General features: G+C 36.3%; 2 protein-coding genes and 1 non-coding gene across 3 annotated transcripts; 2 read left to right on the top strand and 1 right to left on the bottom strand.

The window, feature by feature from the left end:
* Positions 1-7,499: 7,499 nt before the first annotated feature.
* LOC116115868 lies at positions 7,500-7,606 on the top strand. Its single transcript, XR_004125735.1, has one exon. It is a non-coding gene; the product is annotated as a small nucleolar RNA R71 (small nucleolar RNA).
* Positions 7,607-11,445: 3,839 nt separating this feature from the next.
* LOC116115821 (ABC transporter G family member 16-like) lies at positions 11,446-13,620 on the top strand. Its single transcript, XM_031401955.1, has one exon. The coding sequence runs from the start codon at positions 11,446-11,448 to the stop codon at positions 13,618-13,620; it is 2,175 nt and encodes a 724-aa protein (XP_031257815.1).
* A 6,277-nt stretch (positions 13,621-19,897) lies between these two features.
* LOC116115842 lies at positions 19,898-22,209 on the bottom strand. Its single transcript, XM_031401973.1, has 4 exons — positions 22,113-22,209; positions 21,642-21,820; positions 21,123-21,321; positions 19,898-20,295 (listed from the first exon to the last, which is right to left on the bottom strand). Exons 2-4 carry the CDS (start codon positions 21,756-21,758, stop codon positions 20,090-20,092), a joined length of 522 nt encoding a protein of 173 aa, XP_031257833.1. The 5' UTR covers positions 21,759-21,820; positions 22,113-22,209; the 3' UTR covers positions 19,898-20,089.
* Between the last annotated feature and the right edge of the window lie 546 nt (positions 22,210-22,755).

The following is a 22,755-nucleotide window of genomic DNA, read 5'->3' as shown; positions in this document are numbered from 1 at the left end:
TGTTTGGAGTGTTCAAGAATTTTAAGGCAATGGTTGAAACTCAAAGTGGTGTGCCTTTGAGAAGTTTGAGAACTGACGATGGCAAGGAGTATTCCTCTGCCGAGTTTGATTTGTTTTATGCAGATTTTGGAGTCCAGCATCAATTTATAGTAAGCTACTCTCCACAAAAAAAATGGAGTAGTTGAGCGAAAGAATATAACCGTAATGGAGATAACGAGATTTTTGTTGGCTGAGAAGAAAATGCCTAAAGAGTTTTGGGCTGAAGCCGCAAGTACAGTCGTATATTTGTTGAATAGGTTACCAATCGAGGCTGTGAGGGAGATGACCCCATTTGAAGCTTGGTGTGGGATGAAACCAACACTAAAACATACAAAAGTGTTTGGTTGTGTGTGTTATGTGAAAGTACCAGATGTGAAAAGAAGTTAACTTGATGAAAAGGCAAAGAAAGAAGTGTTTTTCGAGTATAGTAGCCAAGCCAAGGGCTATAGAGTCTATGACCCGATTTTGAAAAAAAAAATCAATTAGCAGGGATGTTGTGTTTGATGAAAGAGCATCCTGGAATTGGAAAACTGAAGCTGAAAATAATGTTGTGACTTCCTTGAAAGAAGAATGTGTAGAAAATGAGAATAGATGAAGTACCCGTGACGGGTACTAGGTCTCTTGAAGATGTTTATCAAAGGTGTAGTAGTGCAGTGTTAGAACCAGCATCATATGAAGAAGCAAGTAAGATAGAGGGTTGGCGAGATGCAATGGAAATTGAAATAGCAATGATAGAAAAAAAACAAGACATGGGAGCTTGTAGATGTACCGGAAGGTAAGAAAATAATTGGTGTAAAATGGGTTTATAGAACTAAGTTGAATCCTAATGGAACCATTCAAAAATTAAAGGCTAGATTAGTGGTTAAAGGGTATGCTCAAATGGCGGGTATAGTATGTTGCTCAACCGGAAGGATTTGAGGTACGGGGAAGTGAAGAGAAAATTTACAAGTTGCATAAAGCCCTTTTATGGGTTGAAACAAGCATGAAGGGCTTGGTACAACAGGATTGATTCCTAGTTTGTGGCTCAAAGATTCATGAGGATCCAAAATGATGCAACATTGTATGTAAAGGAAGATGAAGGAACTATGATTGTTTCTCTGTATGTTGATGATTTGTTGATTACGGGTGATGTTAAAAAGAAAATTGAAGACTTTAAGAGAAGTGTGATGAATGAGTTTGAAATGAGTGACTTGGGGAAAACGAATTATTTCCTAGGTCTTGAAGTAAGTGAAGAGAAAGATGGCATTTTCATATGTCAAAAGAAATATGCTCAAGGGATTTTGAAGAAAATTAAAATGGAGGATTGTAAACCTACAGCAATTCCCCTGCCATTAAATTTGAAGCTTGTGAAAGTTGATGGAAAAAATTATAGAAGCCTTGTTGGAAATTTAATGTACTTGACGGCAACAAGGCCAGATATTATGTTTTCCACTAACCTTTTGTCTAGATTTATGCAGGAACCAAGTGAAGAACATTTCACAGTAGGAAAAAGAGTTTTAAGATACTTGAAAGGGACAAAGGACCAAGGTATTTGGTTTAAAAGAGTTGAGGAGGAGAAGTTGATAGGTTATGTTGATAGTGATTGGGCTAGAAGTGCAGACGACATGAAGAGCACCACTGGTGTTTGTTTCACTCTTAGGTCTGGGGTGTTTTGTTGGTGTTCAAGAAAGCAAGAGATTGTGGGTTAGAGTACTGCAGAGGCTGAATATGTTATAGTAGCAGTAGCTACAAACCAAGCCTTGTGGATAAGGAAATTGATGAAAGATTTAGGAATAGAGCAGGAGGAAGCCACTTCAATTATGTGTGATAACAAATCAACCATCTCCATTGCTGAAAATCCAGTCCACCATGGAAGAACAAAGCACATCAATATAAAGTACTATGTTGTTCATGAAGCTGAGAAGATGAAGGAAATCAAGATGATGTTTTGCAAATCAAAATTTCAAGTTGCTGATATCTTCACCATATGTTTAACAAAATCCAGATTTGAGATGTTAAAAGACTTGCTTGGGATTAATACCAAAATGGTTCAAGGAGGAGTGTTAAATGATGAACCATTTTCGGTTGAAGGAGCGGTAGCCGCAGCAGTGTAAAAAGGATGTTGCGGTGAGCATGATGATGTTCTCTGAAATAGATCAGAGAACGATCATTGCGGCGACAAGAATTGTCGCTGCAACAAGCGTTGGGAAATTGACATGAATGTTGGGCAATTGATGATCGATGTAGCGAGCATTACTTCAAGAACATAGAGTCGTTCAAGTTCTTTTCGATAACTGTTGGAGAAGTTATGACTTCCTATTTCTAAACTGATTGTTTAGTTATTTATCATTTTCTTAACTCTTAGATAAACTATATATGTGTGTAACGTTGAATTAGTTTGCGAGTTTTTAATGTAGCTGATTTTTAATGAAACTCTTCTTTTAATAAAAAAGTTCATCTGTCTTTTGTGCATTCTTTTTTTATTTTTGCTTCCAATTCTAACACTTGCGTTAGCCTCCTCTAATTCTCCCCAAAGAATCCCCAAAACAATGCTAAAAGACTTCTATTTATATCTCATAAGGGGTAGGGTTTTATTTTCCTTAATTCTATTTAGTTTAGGACTCTTACCCCTATTTTCCTAATTAAAAACGGAAGAAAAATTCCTAAATATCGTGACTGTGCCCTGGCATTGTGCTGCAGCATGGTTGATTCTAGACAAAGTGTTCTGTGGCTGTGTGGCACAGTGATAACTTCCTCTTCTTTAGTTTAAATCTCGCATCATTCCTCAGCACTCTAGAGATGGTGATTTTTTAGCACAATAACGATGAAATTCGGAGAAGTGGTAAACATATGAAATGTACCCCTTTGAATCAACTTTCCAAAAGTCAAATAATCATCGTAATATGAGGTCTATAGATTGAGTTATTGTTAAAATACCAGGGCATGCTTAAACTGGAGCGTAATCTAGAATCTCCTCTTTACTTCAAAGCTCCATAACTTCTTCAATTCAACTCTGATTCTCAATCCGTTTGTTTTTACTTGTCACTCTTTCTATTGTCGACACGATTCTTCATCCAAGCATAACATTTAGCACTAATAACCTAAAAAACACTCAAACACACCTGCGATCCCATAAAAGACAATTATGAAAATATTAAGCAAATTTACCAAACTAAGTCTAATTGCTCACAAATAATCCCCATTAACCACTAAGTAAATGTGTATTTTCAAGCTCTTATCATAACCCTCAACCAGCTTCTTGCTTGTCTCGAGCAAGCTAAGTGATAAAACAAGTCTTTTAGCTTGAAAACAAAAACAAGAAAAAAAAATAATCTATACCTAAACTATCCTAAATCACTTCCATAGATTGTCACGGTTGTCTTTAGTATATGCAACAAGCCTTTAAACCCCTAGGCGGCACTAGTTGGACGAGTTTTAGTCTCGTGAGGGTTTTCAATGATGATACCCGCAAACATCCAAACCTAACCCCACCTAGACTTAAAACTAAAGACTCAAACAAACATTTCAGGATCCATACAAATAATCATCTCAAAAATTGTGTCAGTGTGAACAAATAGAATAATTAATAACACGCAAATGAAAAAAATAAGTGAATTTCAACTATACTTTTGTTATTGACTCTCTCATAATCATTCACAAACCATTCATCCAAAAAGCCGGATGATTTTATGCATGGCATTTATGGGCGAAGTAAGAAAATAAAACAAATGTACAATTAAACTCCATAGGCTCATTTTTCAAACCACTCTACACTAATGTAGAATCCAATCACTGCCTCAGATCATTAGGTCTTTATCATGGTTGTAACGTTAGGCTAGGGTAATGGTTTATGAAAGAACGAAAAGGAATTTTTAACAAAATGTAAAAAACTTAATATTTTATAGTAAATGACCATGAACAATCTCTTATTTGCTTCCCTTCTCATTCACCCTCTACCCTTTCACATTGATTGAACTCTTCCTTCCAACATTAGCACCAACCCTCATATAATGTAAACCCCATTCCATGTTCTTCTCACTTGTTACTTCTTCCTATTTTTCTGCAAAAAAATAAATTTCATTTTTTTTTCAAATCTTTTTTTCTTTTGCACTTTTTTTTCATAGGAAGATTGTAAATTATAAAAACAATCGTCTACCCCACCTTGCTTCTACTATTTTTTTTTTTTTTTCAACCCCTAACCTATCTCATTGCACATACTCAGGTTGGGGTACAAATGATACATTTTTTTATTATTTTTTTTAAATCTCACTCTTTTTTCATGAGTTTTTCTTCTAAGGTCACTCTAAATTAAGTCTCTCATGATAAGATGGGTCGGAAAGTGTTTTAGGCTTCATCATCAAGGTGAGATATAGTGAATTTAAAACAAAAAAAAGTAAGGCTTACCAAGTGTATATAATAGGCTCAAAGGGTTAACTAGGGATAAAGTAATATAGGTTGGCTTGAAAGGCTCAATCATTCCAAAGAAAATTGCCTAAATCATATCCTAAGCAATGCGGATCCTAGGATTTCGCCTCAAGTGGTTATCAAATGAGTTCTAGAATTTATGTACAATTTTCACAAAAATTTATTACCCATAAAAGCACAAATAAAACATCTCTAAGTTTCCGAATGCAATTGTCATCTACTATCATCTTTACACTACGCAAAGTTAATAAAATCTCCATGTCATAAATTCACAATCATGGTCTTATCATTGACTTATGCATGAGTTCCAAAACAAAACAAAATACATTGACTCTTTGACCCTACAACACACCTAAAACAATTCCACCCAAGAACTTTTAAAGAGATAAAAAAAATAAAAAATAGAAAGATATTCAAAAATGTCCATCAAACGAAACTAAAGGGGTGTTTGTCTAAGCTTATAAGCTCTAAAATTAAGCTGACCTGTTTGTTTATAACTTTTTTGAGCTTATAAACTTATTTTTTTTTTTTTTTTGGCTTATAAGCACTCTGCTTATAAGCTAGTTTGATCAAGTATATTACCACATTATCCTTGTTTAATTTTAAAATTCCATAGTATACCCTTGTTTAATGTAGTACCCTTTAGTTATTTTATAATAAAATGTACTTATATGCCACATTTTACCAAACACGTCAACTACTTATCATTCACTTATAAGTACTTTAACCAAACATGTAATTGCTTAAAATTTCAAATGCTTATAAGCTAAAATCTCTTGTTGCTTATAAGCTAATTTTCAGAAGCTCAGACAAACACCCTATAAATTTGGCCATAAAAAAAATATATATATATATATATTCCTTACCCCTAACGTTAGAGATGGACATTGTCCTCAATATGCAAAGAGAACAACTACAATACCTTTTGTGCACAACAATTATGTGGAGATAGTCTTGTGAAGGCATGCATATTGTTTGTTGTATCCAATAGCCATCAGGAATCTAGTCAAAAGAAAACAAACTATGTGCCTTTCTTGGCCAATTTAGTGTGCATAAAAGAAATTATGGGTGAAACATAAACAACTAACATATCAAACCAAATCAAAGTTATCACAACTTAACACATTAAACAAAAATCAAAATTAAAGTAAAGAGCTTGGGTTGCCTCCCAAGAGGCGCTTTATTAAAGTCGTAAGCTTGACTTTTTGACTTCTTCAATTTGGATCATCTAGGAAATTCCAAACCCTTCTATCCTTAATGCCACCATCTACATAAAGGTTCAATTGCTCTCTTTCCGTCTTATTCTCAATTTCCTCCTCTAAAGTTCTAAAATTGACAACACATGTTTCTAAGGGTAGACGAGGGTATTTTCTTCTAAGGTCCCAGCTACTTTATCATCAACGATGCTAATCTCAAAGCAAATATCTAACTTGGGTGGACATTTCACAGTATCAAAAAATTAAATTCAACTTGTTCATCCTCTACCCTCAAGATTAGTTTATCTTGATGAACATCTATCAATGTTCTACCCGTAGCTAGAAAAGGTCTTCCTAAAATTAGAGGCACCTCCCGATTTTCTTCCATATCTAATACAATAAAATCCACTGGGAAAATTAGTTTATCTACTTTTATTAAGACATCCTTTACTACTTCCCTAGGATATTTTATAGACTTATCTGCTAATTGAAGATAAGCAATGGTTGGTTTTACTTCCCCTAGGCCTAGTTTCTTATAAATTGAAAAGGGCATCAAATTTACACTAGCACCAAGATCACATAAAACCTTATCAAAATGAATATTACTTATTGTGCAAGGAATTGTGAAACTCCTTGGATCCCTAAGCTTCTGTGGTAGTTTTTTCAATATCAGTGCACTACACTCTTTCGTAAGTATCACCATCTCATGTTCTTCAAACCTTCTCTTCTTGGTGAGAATCTCGTTTAAAAACTTTGCGTACTTCGGCATTTGCTCCAACATGTCTACAAAAGAAATGTTAATGTGTAAAATTCTAAACATGTCCATGAACTTACCGAATTGCTTGTCTAATCTCTGTTTCTACACTCTGTGAGGATACGGGAGGGTCGTGTCATCGTTCGTCACAGCATGGGCATTTTCATCATTTTCTACCCCTGTGTTACAGCACAATCGCTTCTACCCTCTCCTATGTAGCAGCATTGTGCTGCGACACACTTGCTTCTGTCTTCTACTGTGCTGCGACACACTTGGTTCTGCCCTCTTTTCCATCTTCATGTTTTTCCCTTGTTTCTCTTTCTTTGCTTGCTTCCTTCTACTCCTTACCACTTCTCAGCATGATAGCATTGACTCTCTCCTTCGAATTCTTCTTAGTATCACTCGGCAATGTTCCTTGATCTCTTCCCGCTAAAATAATGTGGATTTGCCCCATTTGAGTTTCAAGATTTTTTATGGAAGCGGATTGGTTTTGCAACAAAACTTCATACTTTTGGAGTTAAGCTTCATTCTTGTAAAATCTTTTTCCCAACTCCTCCATGAATTTAGTGACCACACTCTCCATATTAGATCTCTTCTCTTGAGGTTGGAAGCCCGGTGGTGGTTTGTGCTCATTATTGTTTCTCCACGAAAAAATTGGATTATTGCGCCATGCTGGAGTGTATGTGCTAGAGTACGGATTCCCTTGCCCTCGTTGAAAGTTGTTAACATAGTTAGCCTGTTCCGGTTAAGCAAATGGATTTCCTTCTTGACAATCCTTAGATGAATGACTTCCTGCACAAAGTTCACAAGTTAGAGAAGACGATTCAATAGTATTTACCTTTAGGGCAACTCCCAATTGCTCTTGGATGGTTGAGAGTTGAGTGGCCAATGCGGTGTAGCCATCAACTTCGTGCACTCCCATTACTTTCCTTATTGAATTTCTCTCTAAAGGCCTCATGTAATTATTGCTTGCCATTTCTTCAATCAGATTATAAGCCTCCTTCGGTGTTTTGTTATTCAAAGCTCCCCCACTTACAGCATCAATCATCACTTGTATATTTGGTAGCAACCTATTGTAAAACGTCTGCACTTGTGACCATATTGGCAGCCCATTGTGAGGACATCTCCATAAGAGATCCTTATATCTCTCCCAAGCTTCATAGAGTGACTCCATATCTTGTTAGAAAAAATTAGTGATGTCACTCCTCATCTTAGCAGACTTGACAGGTGGGAAATATTTTGTAAGGAATGCTTGAGCTAACTCATTCCATGTAGTAATACTTCCTGATGACAGAGAAATCAACCAAGGCTTAACTTTATCCCGAAGAGAGAATGGGAAAATTCTAAGCCAAATTGCATCATCGGATACTCCATTATGTCTGAACGTGTCGCATAGCTCCAAAAAGTTGGCAATGTGCAGGTTGGGATCATCATTAGGAAACCCTGCGAATTGAACCAAATGTTGTATCAATTGAATAATTGTTGGCTTTATTTCAAAAGTATTCACTTGAAGTGGTGGCCTCATGATGCTAGAATAGCACCCTTCAACAGTAGGACTAGAGTAGTCCTTCAATGCTCTTTGGACTACTACCACTCCACCAGTTACATTGCCCCTTGGGATTTCATCATTCTCTTGATTACTCATATTTCGATTTATACTTCCCTTGTCAGCTAATGCTTTTTCTAAGTTGGCTTGCCTCTTTTCCTTTCTCAACTATCTCACTATTCTATTTATCTCAGAATTGAAAGGATTAAGATCACCACTGCCTTTTGAACGTAAGCTATCCAAGATCTAAAACAAAAAAAAAAAAAAAAAAAAAAAAAAAAAAAAAAGACCAAAACAACAAAATAAAAATTAATTTTAAAACAAAGATAAAACAAATCAAACTAGCAACTAAATATTTCGTAGTGATATTGAAAATAAATAATTCCACAGCAACGGCACCAAAAACTTGTTGTGAAATCCTCAAATGTACAAATCGTGCAAGTAATAAAGTGTAAGTATACGGGTGTCGAATCCAAGGGAATTACTACTATCAATTACCAAAATAAACCATCCTATTACCTTTGATTAATCCAAATTTTATCAACAAAAATCTAAATTAAAAATAAACAATTGAAATTAAAAGAAAACTGAAAAGAAAACAACTAAAATAAATCTTTGGGTTTAAAGCAAGATGACTAGACTTAGGGCATAAATTTTACGCTAACTCTTATTCATATGTATTGATCACGTATGCTAATTTCATTAAGCTCTTCCTACAAGTCAAACTCTCTAAATTTCCAATAATTTTCTCTCAAACAATTATCAAATTAACTCCTAATTACTAACCCGAATTATCTCTAATCAGATTTAAGCAATTCTCTATGGAGTTTACCAGAACCTCACAAGTCGCAGTAACCTATCTCTAGTGTTCGCTCAACCTATAGTTTTACTACCATAGACCAACTAAGTATAATCTCTCGATCTCAACTTAGTCCATTCATTCCTTCAATTTTTGGGCCCTTAAGAATCAAAAGCATTAGGCATAATAATAAAACTTAAAAAATCTTAATAAAAATTAACATAAATTATTCAACACATAATCAAGAGATTGGGCTACATCTTAGCCCTATAGAATAAATTTAGTTCATAATCAACATGAAATAAACAATCATCTTTATTAAAATAAGAAACATGAGTTCAAAAAAGAAATAAGAAGACTTCTCTATATTGCAAATCAAAATCTTTAGAAATTCTGTCACTTTGATCTTCTCTTGCATTAGCCTCCTCTAATTCTCTCCAAAGAATCTCCAAAATAATACTAAAAGACTTCTATTTATGAGGATTAATTAAGGTTTATTTTCCTTAATTCTATTTAGTTTAGGAATCTTACCCCATATTTTTCTAATAAAAAATGGAAGAAAAATTCCTAACTGTCGTGACTATGCCTCCACACTGTGCTATGGCATGGTTGATTTTGGACAGAGTGTGTTGCGGCATAATGATAACTTCCTCTTCTTTAGTTCAAATCTCGCATCATTCCTCAATACTCTAGAGATGATTATTTTTAAGCATGATAACGATGAAATCTAGAGAAGTGGTAAACATATGAAATGTACCCCTTTGAATCAGATTTCCAACAGTCAAAGAACCATCTTAATCCGAGATCTACAAATTGAGTTATTGTCAAAACACCAAGGTGTGCTTAAACTAAAGCGTAATCTAAAATCTCATCTTTACTTCAAAACTCCATAACTTCTTCAATTCAACTCTGAGTCTCGATCCGTTTGTTTCTATTTGTCACTCTTTTCGTTGTCGACATGATTTTTTATCTGAGCATAACATTTAGCTCTAATAACCTGAAAAACACTCAAACACACCGGTGATCCCATAAAAGACAATTATGAAAATATTAAGAAACTTTACCAAATTTAATCTAATTTCTCACCAATAATCTTCATAAACCACTAAGTAAATGTGTATTTTTAAGCTCTTGCCATATATTGGGATAAATTAAAGAAGCAAGTTACCAGTTACGTCAAAGATCTGATAAGATTATGATCAAGTCGTGGTAGAAATATGCACGTAAAGTATCCCTAAACATAAAAGATGTACGGTAGAATAAAATGCATGCATAAACTTCAGAATCAGTGAGAGAAATAGATTAATTGAACTGTTGTTGATCAACACAATAGCCACATTTCACATGAATAAGTGAACGACATGCCTGTCTTTTTGCATGTTTAGACGAACTTGGGTTGTCTACGTATTAATGACAACAGCCGTATATGAAAATTTCGCCATCAATAAAAACATGTGAACGACAAGTCGTCACACTGTAATGGCCTATCTTCCAACTAGCAAATGACACATTGTTTATACTTCATACCAAAGAACTGCAGTGTGAATCAAAGTAGAAGTGGAGTTTGAAGGGTAATGAAAGTATTAACCGTATTCGCAGAATATGGTATGTGATCACTGGAAGACAAACGAATAGTCCACAACCGATGATCCAAAATGCTTGCTGTTTTACGTCGAACTTCTACATTGGCGGGGGCTGCAAAGCGTGGCCCTTTCAGAGTTTCTGTTAGTAAAAGAAGAGAGATTAAAACAGACAATTTAAAGCATATACCAATTAAAACAAGCTAGTTAAACAAGATGAAATGTGTTACCTAGTTTCCATCATTACAATTGATGATCTTGAGAAATCCTTCGCAAATAGAGCCTTTTGGTTGTTCATATTATCATATACATGCCTTTAAGGACATTTTTTGTTGGTATCGAATATTACAACTAATTGTTATATAATAATATTATTAAACATATTAGCAAAGGTTACAGTTTTTCTTTGAACTTTAGTCGACAGTTTCACAGTAGGAGCTGGTGAGGAATCCAAAACATATATCGACTCAATCCTTTAACGGGTGGACCGTCGGAGTTTCTAATAATTTCTCTTTATTAACAGATTATTACCAACTGAACAAGAGATTATACTCCTGGGATCCCAAGGTATGTCTGTCCACATGTGTAAATATCTCAACATTAAATTAATTTCTTAAAATACGACCGTACATGTTTACAAATTTGAGTGAAGAATATGCATATTCAAGAGTTAGCATTAGTGGTGTTATAGATTTTATAAGAAATCTTATTCATTAAGTAAATTTTTAAATCATTAAATTGATAACATTTTGAACAATTGCTTAATTTATAATTGCCATACAAGATTAATGTGCCTTGAAAATATCATTTGTTTTAGATCTAACCCTATCTTCTCAAAATATATATTAATATTGTGATTCAGAAGTCATGTCAAACTGATCATAAATTCATGGTAATTCTAGATTTAGCTAGTCTGTCGATTTTGAAAATTATAGGAGCAATAGACTATTTTCTATTGCATGTTTAATATCAATATTATTAGTAAAAGGATTGTAGTAATATTTAATAATTACTCTTATCTACAACATGTCATGAATGTCACCTTGTGTCTCTCTTCGACATTTCTTTTAAATACCATTCAAATTTCAAATTATAGCACAATCAATCGCCATTCGGCTTCTTCAAACATGTCCTCAACAACATCAACATCAATTGCGCACGAGAACTCCTCCTTCGACCACGCTCAAAATTTAGAGCACCAAAGGCAAAAACAAAATGGAAACTTCACAAATCATGAAAATGTTTCCTTTAATAAAACTGTAGTTAAGCATCATCTCATCAACCTCGCCAATACTTGCAGAGCTACAGAAGAGGCTTATCCCTTCATTCTTTCATTTAACAAATTATCATATAGTGTCAAAGTTCATCAAAAATTGGCATTTTCATTTTTGGGAAGGGGCAGACGCGGCTTACAAGAGTGTAACAACAACAAAGTTTTACTAGATAATATTTCGGGTGAAGCACGAGAAGGTGAAATTATGGCCATTCTTGGTGCTAGTGGATCTGGTAAATCAACTTTGATAGATGCTCTTGCAGGCCGCATAGGGAAAGAGAGCTTGAAAGGAACCATAAGTTTGAATGGAGAAGTGTTGGAGTCTCGACTTTTGAAGGTAATATCTGCTTATGTGATGCAAGATGATCTTTTGTTTCCAATGTTAACTGTACAAGAGACGCTAATGTTCTCAGCAGAGTTCAAACTTCCTCGATATTTCACGAAGAAAATGAAACAAGCAAGAATTCAGGCTCTAATCGATCAACTAGGACTACGAAGTGCGGGGAATACTATCATCGGTGATGAAAAGCATAGAGGCATATCAGGAGGCGAGCGGAGGCGCGTTTCAATCGGAGTTGATATAGTTCACGACCCCATCCTCTTGTTCCTGGATGAGCCCATATCAGGGCTAGATTCCACCAGCGCATTTATGATTGTTAAGGTCTTGAAGCGGATTGCAAAGAGTGGAAGCATTGTGATCATGTCTATACACCAACCCAGTTACAGAATTTTGAGCTTACTGGACCGTTCTGTCTTTCTCTCACGTGGACAGACTGTGTACAGCGGAGCATTAGCTGGTCTTTCCCACTTCTTTACAAACTTCGGGCATCCACTTCCTGAGAACGAGAACGAAACCGAGTTTGCTCTTGATTTGATTCGCGAACTCGAAGAAATTCCAGGCGGAATTACCAGCCTCGTTAATTTCAACAAGGCATGGCAAACCCTCATGAAACATGCAAATAAGGTCGATGATCAACCCAAAGTTTCACTCAAATATGCAATGAAGACAAGCATTGCGAAAGGGAAACTAGTCTCCGCTGGTACATCCACAAATAACTCAAATCAAACATCTTCAGTTCAAACCTTTGCTAATCCTTTTTGGATTGAAATTATCGTCATTTCCAAAAGATTGCTTATTAACTCTAGAAGAATGCCTGAACTATTTAAGATTCGGTTAGGTGTAGTTTTTTTTACAGCATTTGTCTTGGGCACCCTTTACTGGCGACTCAGCAATTCCCCACAAGGCACCGAAGGAAGATTAGGGTTCTTAGCTTCTGCAATGACCACCATACTCTACATTTGTGCGCACGAAATCCCTGCATATCATCAAGAACGATACATTTTCATAAGAGAAACAGCTTATAATGCTTACCGCCACTCATCCTACGTCCTTGCTCACTCTCTAGTCTCCATTCCTTCAATGATCATCCTCTCTTCTGCCTTTTCTGCATCAACCTTTTGGGCGGTTGGTCTTGCTGGCGGGTTCTCCAGATTCTTCTTCTTCATCATCACAATCTTTGCGACATTTTGGGCTGGGAGTTCATTTATGGCATTTTTCTCTGGACTCGTCACTAATTTGATCGTGGGTTTCACCAGTGTGGCAGCAATTCTGGGTTACTTTCTAATCTTTAGTGGATTCTATATCTGTCCTCGCCAAATACCTTTCTATTGGAAATGGTTGCATTATGTTTCTCTAGTGAAGTATCCATATGAAGCTGTTTTGCAAAATGAATATAGCGATACAAGGAAGTGCTTTGCGAAAGGAATTCAACTTTTTGATAATACGCCATTCGTGGAACTCACTGTGGCCACGAAGATGAAGCTATTGGAAAGCATGAGCAGTGTGTTGGACAAAGATAAATTATCGAGCTCAACCTGTCTGAGCACTGGGGTGCAAATACTGAAGCAAATTGGGGCATCAGATTTCAATAAATGGAATTGTATTTTGATTACTATTGCCTTTGGAATCCTATTTAGGGTTCTGTTTTTTCTCTCTTTGTTGTTTGGAAGCAAGAACAAGAGGAGGTGAATAATTTTTTTATGTATGGCGCAAGGAATTTTTCTTATATGAAACTTTTCCCAAATGGGATAGCTTCATAATAATATATTTAAGTGTATATAATCTTTGTTTTTGATAAAATTAATTAGAAGCACGATTTGACTTTTAGATGTTTGTAATCTTATAAGTTAAATTAATAGCTAACGGCTTTTTCTCATCCAAATAATGGTTTAATGACATTTTCTCACCCACAGACTTTTAAAATATTATTTTATTACCCAAATTTATATTTTAGTAGCGAACAAAGAACAAACTTGTTCAGGCTGTTAGGGTTTTTGAAGAGGAGAGGTCAATGAGTCTTTTGGTGATGGAATATTAGATTTTGATAGTTGGGATTGATCAGAATTTGACTTAGGAGGGGCAACTGTGCAAACCCTAATTGCTCGATTGCCGACGATTGGTAGGGTCGGTGAGAGTAGGGTTTGAGGAGTGATGATTGGGGAAGAGAATGTTGTGGTGTGGGGTTGCAACGATGCCAGAATTGGAAACGGAGTATAAATTTGGGTAATAAACTAGTATTTTAAAAGTTTGTGGGTGAAAAAGTTATTAAGCCATTATTTGGGTGAGAAAAAGTCGTTTACTCTTAAATACCCATTTCTTTTTCTTCTTCTACCTTGTGCTCTTTTGTGATCACGGTTTAAGTAATTAAATTAACCCATTCCTTGTTTCGAAGGCAAGTTTTTCTCAAAGCAAGAGCAATATCAGGAGATTATATTTGGAGGATCAAAGTGTAGGACTTAATTATAAGGGCGGCAAATACTTTAGAAAATTGCATTTAGAGCCATAGATTAACAACCAGCGAACCAGTACCAGTAAGGGTGATTGGTGAAAAAAAGTAAATACTTGTGAGGCCAAAGTATTTAAAGAAAAATTTAGGGATGCTATAGAACAAATACTTTCTATTGCTTTTACTACAAACTCACTGGTCTCTCACCCCGTTCCCCTTTTTTCACACACAAAATTCAATTCTATTGATTATTTGATTTCAATTCTCAGGCGCAAATTAACAATGCCCCACGTCATAGCTCTACACAGTTGCAACATGGTTAGTTTTGCAGCACAACGGCCGCAGCGAAGTAAAGCAAAGAAGATGAAGCAGGTGAGGACAAAAGAAAAGCAGAGCAGCAGGAATGCGGGGTTTGGCATCGAGAAAAAGGAACCGTTGTGGCGATGCGTCGAAGGTTGTGGTGCATGCTGTAAGCTTGACAAGGGTCCTGCCTTCCCCACTCCGGAAGAAATTTTCGATAACCCAGAAGATGTTAAGGTTTCTTTTCATTTTTCACACCCATGCACCCTTTCTGTTTGAGAATATGAATGTGAACCCTCAAGACCCACTTCAATATGGTTGTTAATTGTACTTTTTCAGTTGTACAGAAGCTTGATTGGTCCCGATGGATGGTGTATAAATTATGAGAAAAACACACGCAAATGCTCTGTTTATCCTGGTACGCATTTCCCTTTGTTCTTCACTAGCGTTTACATTCATATTCTATTAATTTTTTTTATATTTCAGAACGTCCATATTTTTGTCGCGTGGAGGCGGGCGTGTTCGAGTCATTATANAATTTATATTTTAGTAGCGAACAAAGAACAAACTTGTTCAGGCTGTTAGGGTTTTTGAAGAGGAGAGGTCAATGAGTCTTTTGGTGATGGAATATTAGATTTTGATAGTTGGGATTGATCAGAATTTGACTTAGGAGGGGCAACTGTGCAAACCCTAATTGCTCGATTGCCGACGATTGGTAGGGTCGGTGAGAGTAGGGTTTGAGGAGTGATGATTGGGGAAGAGAATGTTGTGGTGTGGGGTTGCAACGATGCCAGAATTGGAAACGGAGTATAAATTTGGGTAATAAACTAGTATTTTAAAAGTTTGTGGGTGAAAAAGTTATTAAGCCATTATTTGGGTGAGAAAAAGTCGTTTACTCTTAAATACCCATTTCTTTTTCTTCTTCTACCTTGTGCTCTTTTGTGATCACGGTTTAAGTAATTAAATTAACCCATTCCTTGTTTCGAAGGCAAGTTTTTCTCAAAGCAAGAGCAATATCAGGAGATTATATTTGGAGGATCAAAGTGTAGGACTTAATTATAAGGGCGGCAAATACTTTAGAAAATTGCATTTAGAGCCATAGATTAACAACCAGCGAACCAGTACCAGTAAGGGTGATTGGTGAAAAAAAGTAAATACTTGTGAGGCCAAAGTATTTAAAGAAAAATTTAGGGATGCTATAGAACAAATACTTTCTATTGCTTTTACTACAAACTCACTGGTCTCTCACCCCGTTCCCCTTTTTTCACACACAAAATTCAATTCTATTGATTATTTGATTTCAATTCTCAGGCGCAAATTAACAATGCCCCACGTCATAGCTCTACACAGTTGCAACATGGTTAGTTTTGCAGCACAACGGCCGCAGCGAAGTAAAGCAAAGAAGATGAAGCAGGTGAGGACAAAAGAAAAGCAGAGCAGCAGGAATGCGGGGTTTGGCATCGAGAAAAAGGAACCGTTGTGGCGATGCGTCGAAGGTTGTGGTGCATGCTGTAAGCTTGACAAGGGTCCTGCCTTCCCCACTCCGGAAGAAATTTTCGATAACCCAGAAGATGTTAAGGTTTCTTTTCATTTTTCACACCCATGCACCCTTTCTGTTTGAGAATATGAATGTGAACCCTCAAGACCCACTTCAATATGGTTGTTAATTGTACTTTTTCAGTTGTACAGAAGCTTGATTGGTCCCGATGGATGGTGTATAAATTATGAGAAAAACACACGCAAATGCTCTGTTTATCCTGGTACGCATTTCCCTTTGTTCTTCACTAGCGTTTACATTCATATTCTATTAATTTTTTTTATATTTCAGAACGTCCATATTTTTGTCGCGTGGAGGCGGGCGTGTTCGAGTCATTATATGGAATTGGCAAGAAGAAGTTTAATCAGGCGGCATGCAGGTGACACCTTCTTATCCTAAATGTTATCTTATGTTGCCTAGATTACTCTTCTCTTCATGCTTGTGTTGCTTGCAGTTGCTGCAGGGACACCATCAAGGAAGTTTATGGTACCCATTCCGAGGAATTAGCTAACTTCAATCGCTCAATACGCAGCTGTGATGCTTGAGTTAGTTTGATTTGCTGTTCTTGAAGCTGGTACCTGCTTAATTGTAATTAAGAATACGAGCTTAGTCAAAAAGGTATATGTTAATTCTTTGCAAATGATAGTGTACCAAAAATGAGATTCTGCAATAATATTAAGTCTTCTTTCATTCGCAATTCAAATTAGTTTTTACAATGTCATGTCCAATTTTATTTAGTTCTATATAACCTTAATATGAATCTAAATAGATGGTTTGGTGGTCATAGCTTTAAAAGAGTGCTTGAAGCGTAAGACAGCCACATGTAGTTACCATCTTAAACATGGTACTAGTGTACCAATTCTGTTAGAACCGTCATTCAATATAATGAACCGTCATTCAATATAATTTAGCGGGACTTACAAAATACAAGATAGATTTCTTTTACACAATCTTGGATCTTGATTTCTCTCTTTTGATCTCTCTTCTTCTTATCCAAATGGATAATTCAGTCTCTCATATTTTAACCACCACCATGCTGCTGCTCCTTTTAGCCTTCTTTGCAATCACTCCTACAGCTGAATCCTTATGCTCTGAAACCATGGCCGCCACTCTCTTCTAGTGGTTTCACCCTCTTCGCTCATGCCCTTCAACAGTACAACCTAACCACCAACTCCGCGGCCAACACCGCACGGCTGACCTACCTTGCACTACCAGACAATGCCCTAATTAACCTTCCCCTTGATGCATACTCTGTCCGCGGCCTGGTGCCAAATGCTGGAGCCTTCTATTACCAGTCCCTCCTCACTATCCCTGACAACACCACCCTGCCTACCCTCTGCAACACCACTCTCCTTGTTGAGACTAACAGTGAAAGGGTTTCTTTCAAAGATGTTTCTTCTTATTGCACCAATCTTTACATTAATGGGTCCTGCATTGTTCATGGTGTTGAAAGACCACTATCATCATCCATGGTTCATCAAGACTTTGCAAAGGCAAGAATGGAGACTAAGTCATCTCCAGTGTCCTCAGGACGTTAAGTGGAACATTTGAAGAGTATGCTCGATTCATTCACCAAGCAAATGGTCCAACTCATCTTGATGAGAATGGGGAACCTGGTAGCACTCGCTGAATCATGTTTGATGTGACCAGTCTGCCCTGTTAACGTGTCCTTTGTGTCTTTTGTTTGGGATTTGGATCAGCTAGGATGAAGATCAGTGTTTTGAAAGTAAATGTTGGCTCTGTATGATCTGGAAAATATTAAGTACTTTCTTTCGAATGTAGTATTCTCCCTAGCCCCTAACCATATTGTATTGCGACTCGATATGCTACATAGGATCTTGATGGAGTCCCTAAATAGATTATGGCTAATGGACCTCGATAAAACTTAAGGCTTCAAAATCCCCGTATCGTGAAAATATATTTGTTTCAATAGATGCATGACATCAATGGCAACTTCAAATTATTGTGCAGGGGTTGAGTTGCCCCGATACGGTTTTCCTCTTTTCTGGCGCCGTTGCTGCGTCAGGGCATTTCTTTTCCGGTGGTGTTCGATTGCAGACATGTGTACTTTTTTTCTGTTCATCTTGCGATAATTGTGTAATTTGTATTGATGGCTAGCACTAAAATCCACAAGTAAGTGGGTAGTTGGCAGTGGGTATAGTGGCTAATGGCCTAATCCTACTAAGCGTAACAAGTTCTTGCCGTCTTGTTAGTGGCCTAAATCCTATTAGGCATACCAATAAGTTCTTGTCACTCTAGAAACAGGATTATGTAACTATTTTGATAATGTTATCCATTCATCATTCATAATTAGATTAAAATCTTAATTTTTATTGTGTATTATTCAAGAAATCAATCCATGATGCTATGATTTCGTTAACATGATAGGCATTTTATGCCATTGAAAAGAACATTGACATTTGAACGTTCCAATTCGTATGAGTTAACTGAGAATCTTCAAGAGTAAAGACTTTTTACCACCCAAGGTTTGCCTCAATGAATTTCCCACCCACAAGGCTTCAAAATACCATTTTCAAACCCAAAGTTTATATTCCGTTATTACTCAAAGTCAATTCTGATGGCAAAAATTCTCTCTATCACCGCCATTTGAACCTCCAGTCTTCTCTTTACAAAATTTCTCTTACTTCGACACCTAATTTTTCGTCAATCGTCGATCGTCGACCATCATAAAGCTAAGGTTTCATGTTCTTAACTGATTTCCAGAGGCGAATATTCAATCGGTTACTACCATTTGATCCATCGGCCTCCGTTATACAAAACTCCTCTTATCCTGGCTTCCAAATGCCAACTGAGAAAGTGAAGTATGCTTTGGATATTAACGGAATATAAACTTTTTCTCATTACATAGAGGAGCTTTATTACCAGTACAATGAGCAGGAAGCGAGACCAACATATAGCTTCGGCCAAGATGAAATGGGATTTTGTGAAGGAATTTTGAGTTACTGGCCTTGCTTGTACCAGGAAGCTCGGCGACAAGCAGCCTATGTTGAACAATGAACTAATAGGCAAAGGTGTGAAAATCCTTTATATACTTCAATTAACGAAGAAAAGAGGAGCCTTCTCCCCCCAATTTCTTTTTCTTTCTTCTCATTAGTGTCATTAAGATTTAAGAGTGAGCCCAGGCATGAATATCTGACTGATAGCTGTAATAATAGTCCAAGGATGTGATTCTGGACCTCTTTCCGTTTACACTATTTCATCTATGTAGACCTAATTGTTTTATTTTCTGCTCTCCTAATTAATCACATTAGCTGGATTTTAATTAACATAATTAACTTATTATAGACGAGATAACTACCTGAACCACCAGGGAACTTGGAAGAAAAACATTTATAATCTATCTTTTCATGGATTCATTATCGCCATCCACAACTTGATTTGTCAAAATTTCATAATAGACCTTGGCATTCACATAAGTGACAGCCTATCTCACTCCTATAAACTAAAGCTTGAGTTTTCAGAGTTTTCATTTTGCTTCGGAAATTTAAACCCCACGTTCCTACATTTTGCTTCAAACTTTCAACCTCAAGTTCCCTCATGAGTTCTTGATCGGAATGAATCTACTATCATCATTAACAGCAATATACTCTGCATCGTCACCAACAATACAATCCTAATAGTTTCGGATCCTTAACCCAATACCTGCCAAACTACAAGGCTACCAGTGATAGCATATAAATGTGTATCAGCCTGAGCAAATCATTCACTACCTTAGAACATATGGTTACATACATGCATTGTGCAAAATTAACACAAAGTAGAATAACTTTTTTGATTTTTTACTCACACTAGCAAAATTTATGTAAGATCAACTCACTGTACAGGAGATATTCAAGTTATTGTAATTTATCATATTACATACCAAGGCCCAATTCATCCTCAATGTCATCCCCATCTTCAAACAGCTTCAAAAACCGAGCTTGTTCTTTTTCTCTCCTCTTCTTTTGCCAGTACCTATATGCTGCCACCCCTCCGACTATCAGTACAGTTGAAGCAAGTACTGTGATAAGTATTATTACACCGACATTCCACCCCTCTGCTCCACGTGGTGTGCTAGAGGCTGTATTGGAAGCGATAAACACATCAAACAAAATGATTATAATAATTTCAAAAAGAAAAATAGCCATCATATGCCTGCTTATCCATCCAATTTAGGGAACAAGTCATGAATTATGGGATTTTCACACAAAAAGAAATTTAATTTGTATTTTGATACATCTTTTAAGCAATTTATTTAAGGATCAAATGCATCTACAAATTTCCAAGAAAAATGAATATGAAACCAAAAATGTAATAGCCAGGATGATCAGCTATATATCCAGATCAACCAGTAAACCATTGCACTTAGCAAAGCTATTAAAGTCTGAAACAACTAAAAATTATGCTTCCCGAAACCACTTCAAGATCCATAACCATTCGTTTTTTATGTCTTCAAAATTCATTCAACCACAAGTGTCCCCTCAGTGAAAACTCAAGTGAACTTTTTTCTTGCACTAAGAACACTCCATGTTTATCAGGTCCTTCTACATTTATGCTTATTCTTCTTCTGAAACATTTTATCTGCGCAGCTTTAGTCTTTTCAGACTGTTGTTCAAATCTATTGTCAGCTTCTTCCAAAAGACAATAGTCCATTTATATCTAGGTACTCACAGGACTTCTTAAAGAGTCATGGTCCAAGCTGGGAAAAAGAGAGATTGAAATTTCAAGGTACACTGGCATAAGGCAGAATAACTACTTTGTATGCAAATAAAAGAAACTGCATGCTCTTAAACAAACACATTGATATGGCATATGAGCTGTAAATGTCCAACATAGATCACGATGTCGAAATAGAGCAAAACTAAAAAAGAGAACACTAACTAGTAAGTTGAAAAACAAGAAACTCACAGCTTGCTTCAGACTTGCACTCCGGACACAGGAAAGTAGCCTTAAATTCCTTTTTCTTCTCTCGAACATATTTCCCCTTAGTAGCTTTAAAATCAGAAGGACAAAACTCCCACTCATCAAATACATCATCTGACTTAATCATATCCTCCTCATAAAACCCACATCGCTTGCATTTCTGGCCCGAAAAATCTGTTAGCGGCTGCAGACATGAACAACCATGTTTAAGCTTCACCAACAATTACCACACTTAATAGTAATGGGTGTTATACAATCCGAAATACAAATAAAACACAGTAAAATCCAAAGGCCCCAGCCTCTCTAATACAGTCTAGTATCATAGAAAAACCTACACAATATAATCCTATAACTATTCCAGTGCCAGTCTTAGTTTTCAATTTCCTAGACAAAAATATGCTTGTTGACCACTTGTGATAATTTCTACCAAGCTTTCACATTTTTATGACAGATAGTTTTAAAACAGAATTAAAAGTTTTAACATAACCGTAGTGAAATACTAACCTGCCAAGATTCTTCATTCTTGAAAGAATACATGTAATCTGCGCGCTTGACATCAGGCAAAATCGTCTTCTTCTCTCCTTTACACTGGAAATAAACCGTTGGTTTAGAGTCTGGCATCCATTCGTGAGTAGTATATATTTCAATCGAATCAAGCGTTACTACTGCTGTTAATACGAAACCTACCAAAAAAAAAATAATAATAATAATAATATTAGGTAAAGGAAAATGATCAATTTTCAAATTGAAACCGAAGTCGTTCAATATCTGTTTGTTTCTCGAGAAAATTACCAGGAAAGCAGTTGAGGAAAATAAAAAACACAAGGAAAACACAAGAAGCTTTGGAATTCAGCGAACTCCGAATCGACATAACGAGCTGTGTCACCATTCACTAGCTAATCAATTTTAATTGACTGATATCATAAGCCGGCTCAGATCGATCGGAGAATTAAACAGGGAGTGCACACTACGCACCTTTCCGTTCTCTGTTTCATCCAATTACGAAGAAGCGGCTTCAGGAAGCTATGGCGGGTTTTTTTCTTTTTCTTTTTTTCTTTTTTTTCTTTTTTTTTTTTTTATTCTTTTGTTTCGTGAGAGAGGGAAAGGGTAATGAGAGGGCTGACCGGTTCGCGATGCGAGTTAATGGACAGGGTGGCGCCTGTGAGACGCAGGGTGCGCATTACGCAGTGGTTAAAAGGTCTTGCCACGTCGTGCGGGACTTGAAATATGAGTGACGTGTTGCCAAGCACAGTTGGCAGTTAGGGAACGGCTTAGTCTCTGACAACATAATCAACATGTGAAACATATTTTTATTTTTTTAATAATTGAATAAATAATAATGCATTTTTTATAAGAAGAAGATGTTTCTAAATTTACATAAAATAAAATTCAAGCATTTATATTTAAATACAAAACTACTCCAGAGTCGAGATGAAGCCCATTTTCTCGAGCTGTCTGAAGTCTGAACCAATTTTTTTGTAATTTTTATTGGGCCGGGTCGACCGACAAGTATAGGGATAGGCTAAATTCGAAAGTTGTGCTTTTAGAGTCCAATTAAGTAGGGACCGCATTGCCCAAAACGGACAACTATATATAATGTTTTTAAGAAATTAAAAGT

Source organism: Pistacia vera, unplaced genomic scaffold, assembly GCF_008641045.1.
Source record: "Pistacia vera cultivar Batoury unplaced genomic scaffold, PisVer_v2 Contig754, whole genome shotgun sequence".
Taxonomy (NCBI): Eukaryota; Viridiplantae; Streptophyta; class Magnoliopsida; order Sapindales; family Anacardiaceae; genus Pistacia; species Pistacia vera.
This window is presented reverse-complemented; position numbering and strand designations above follow the sequence as displayed.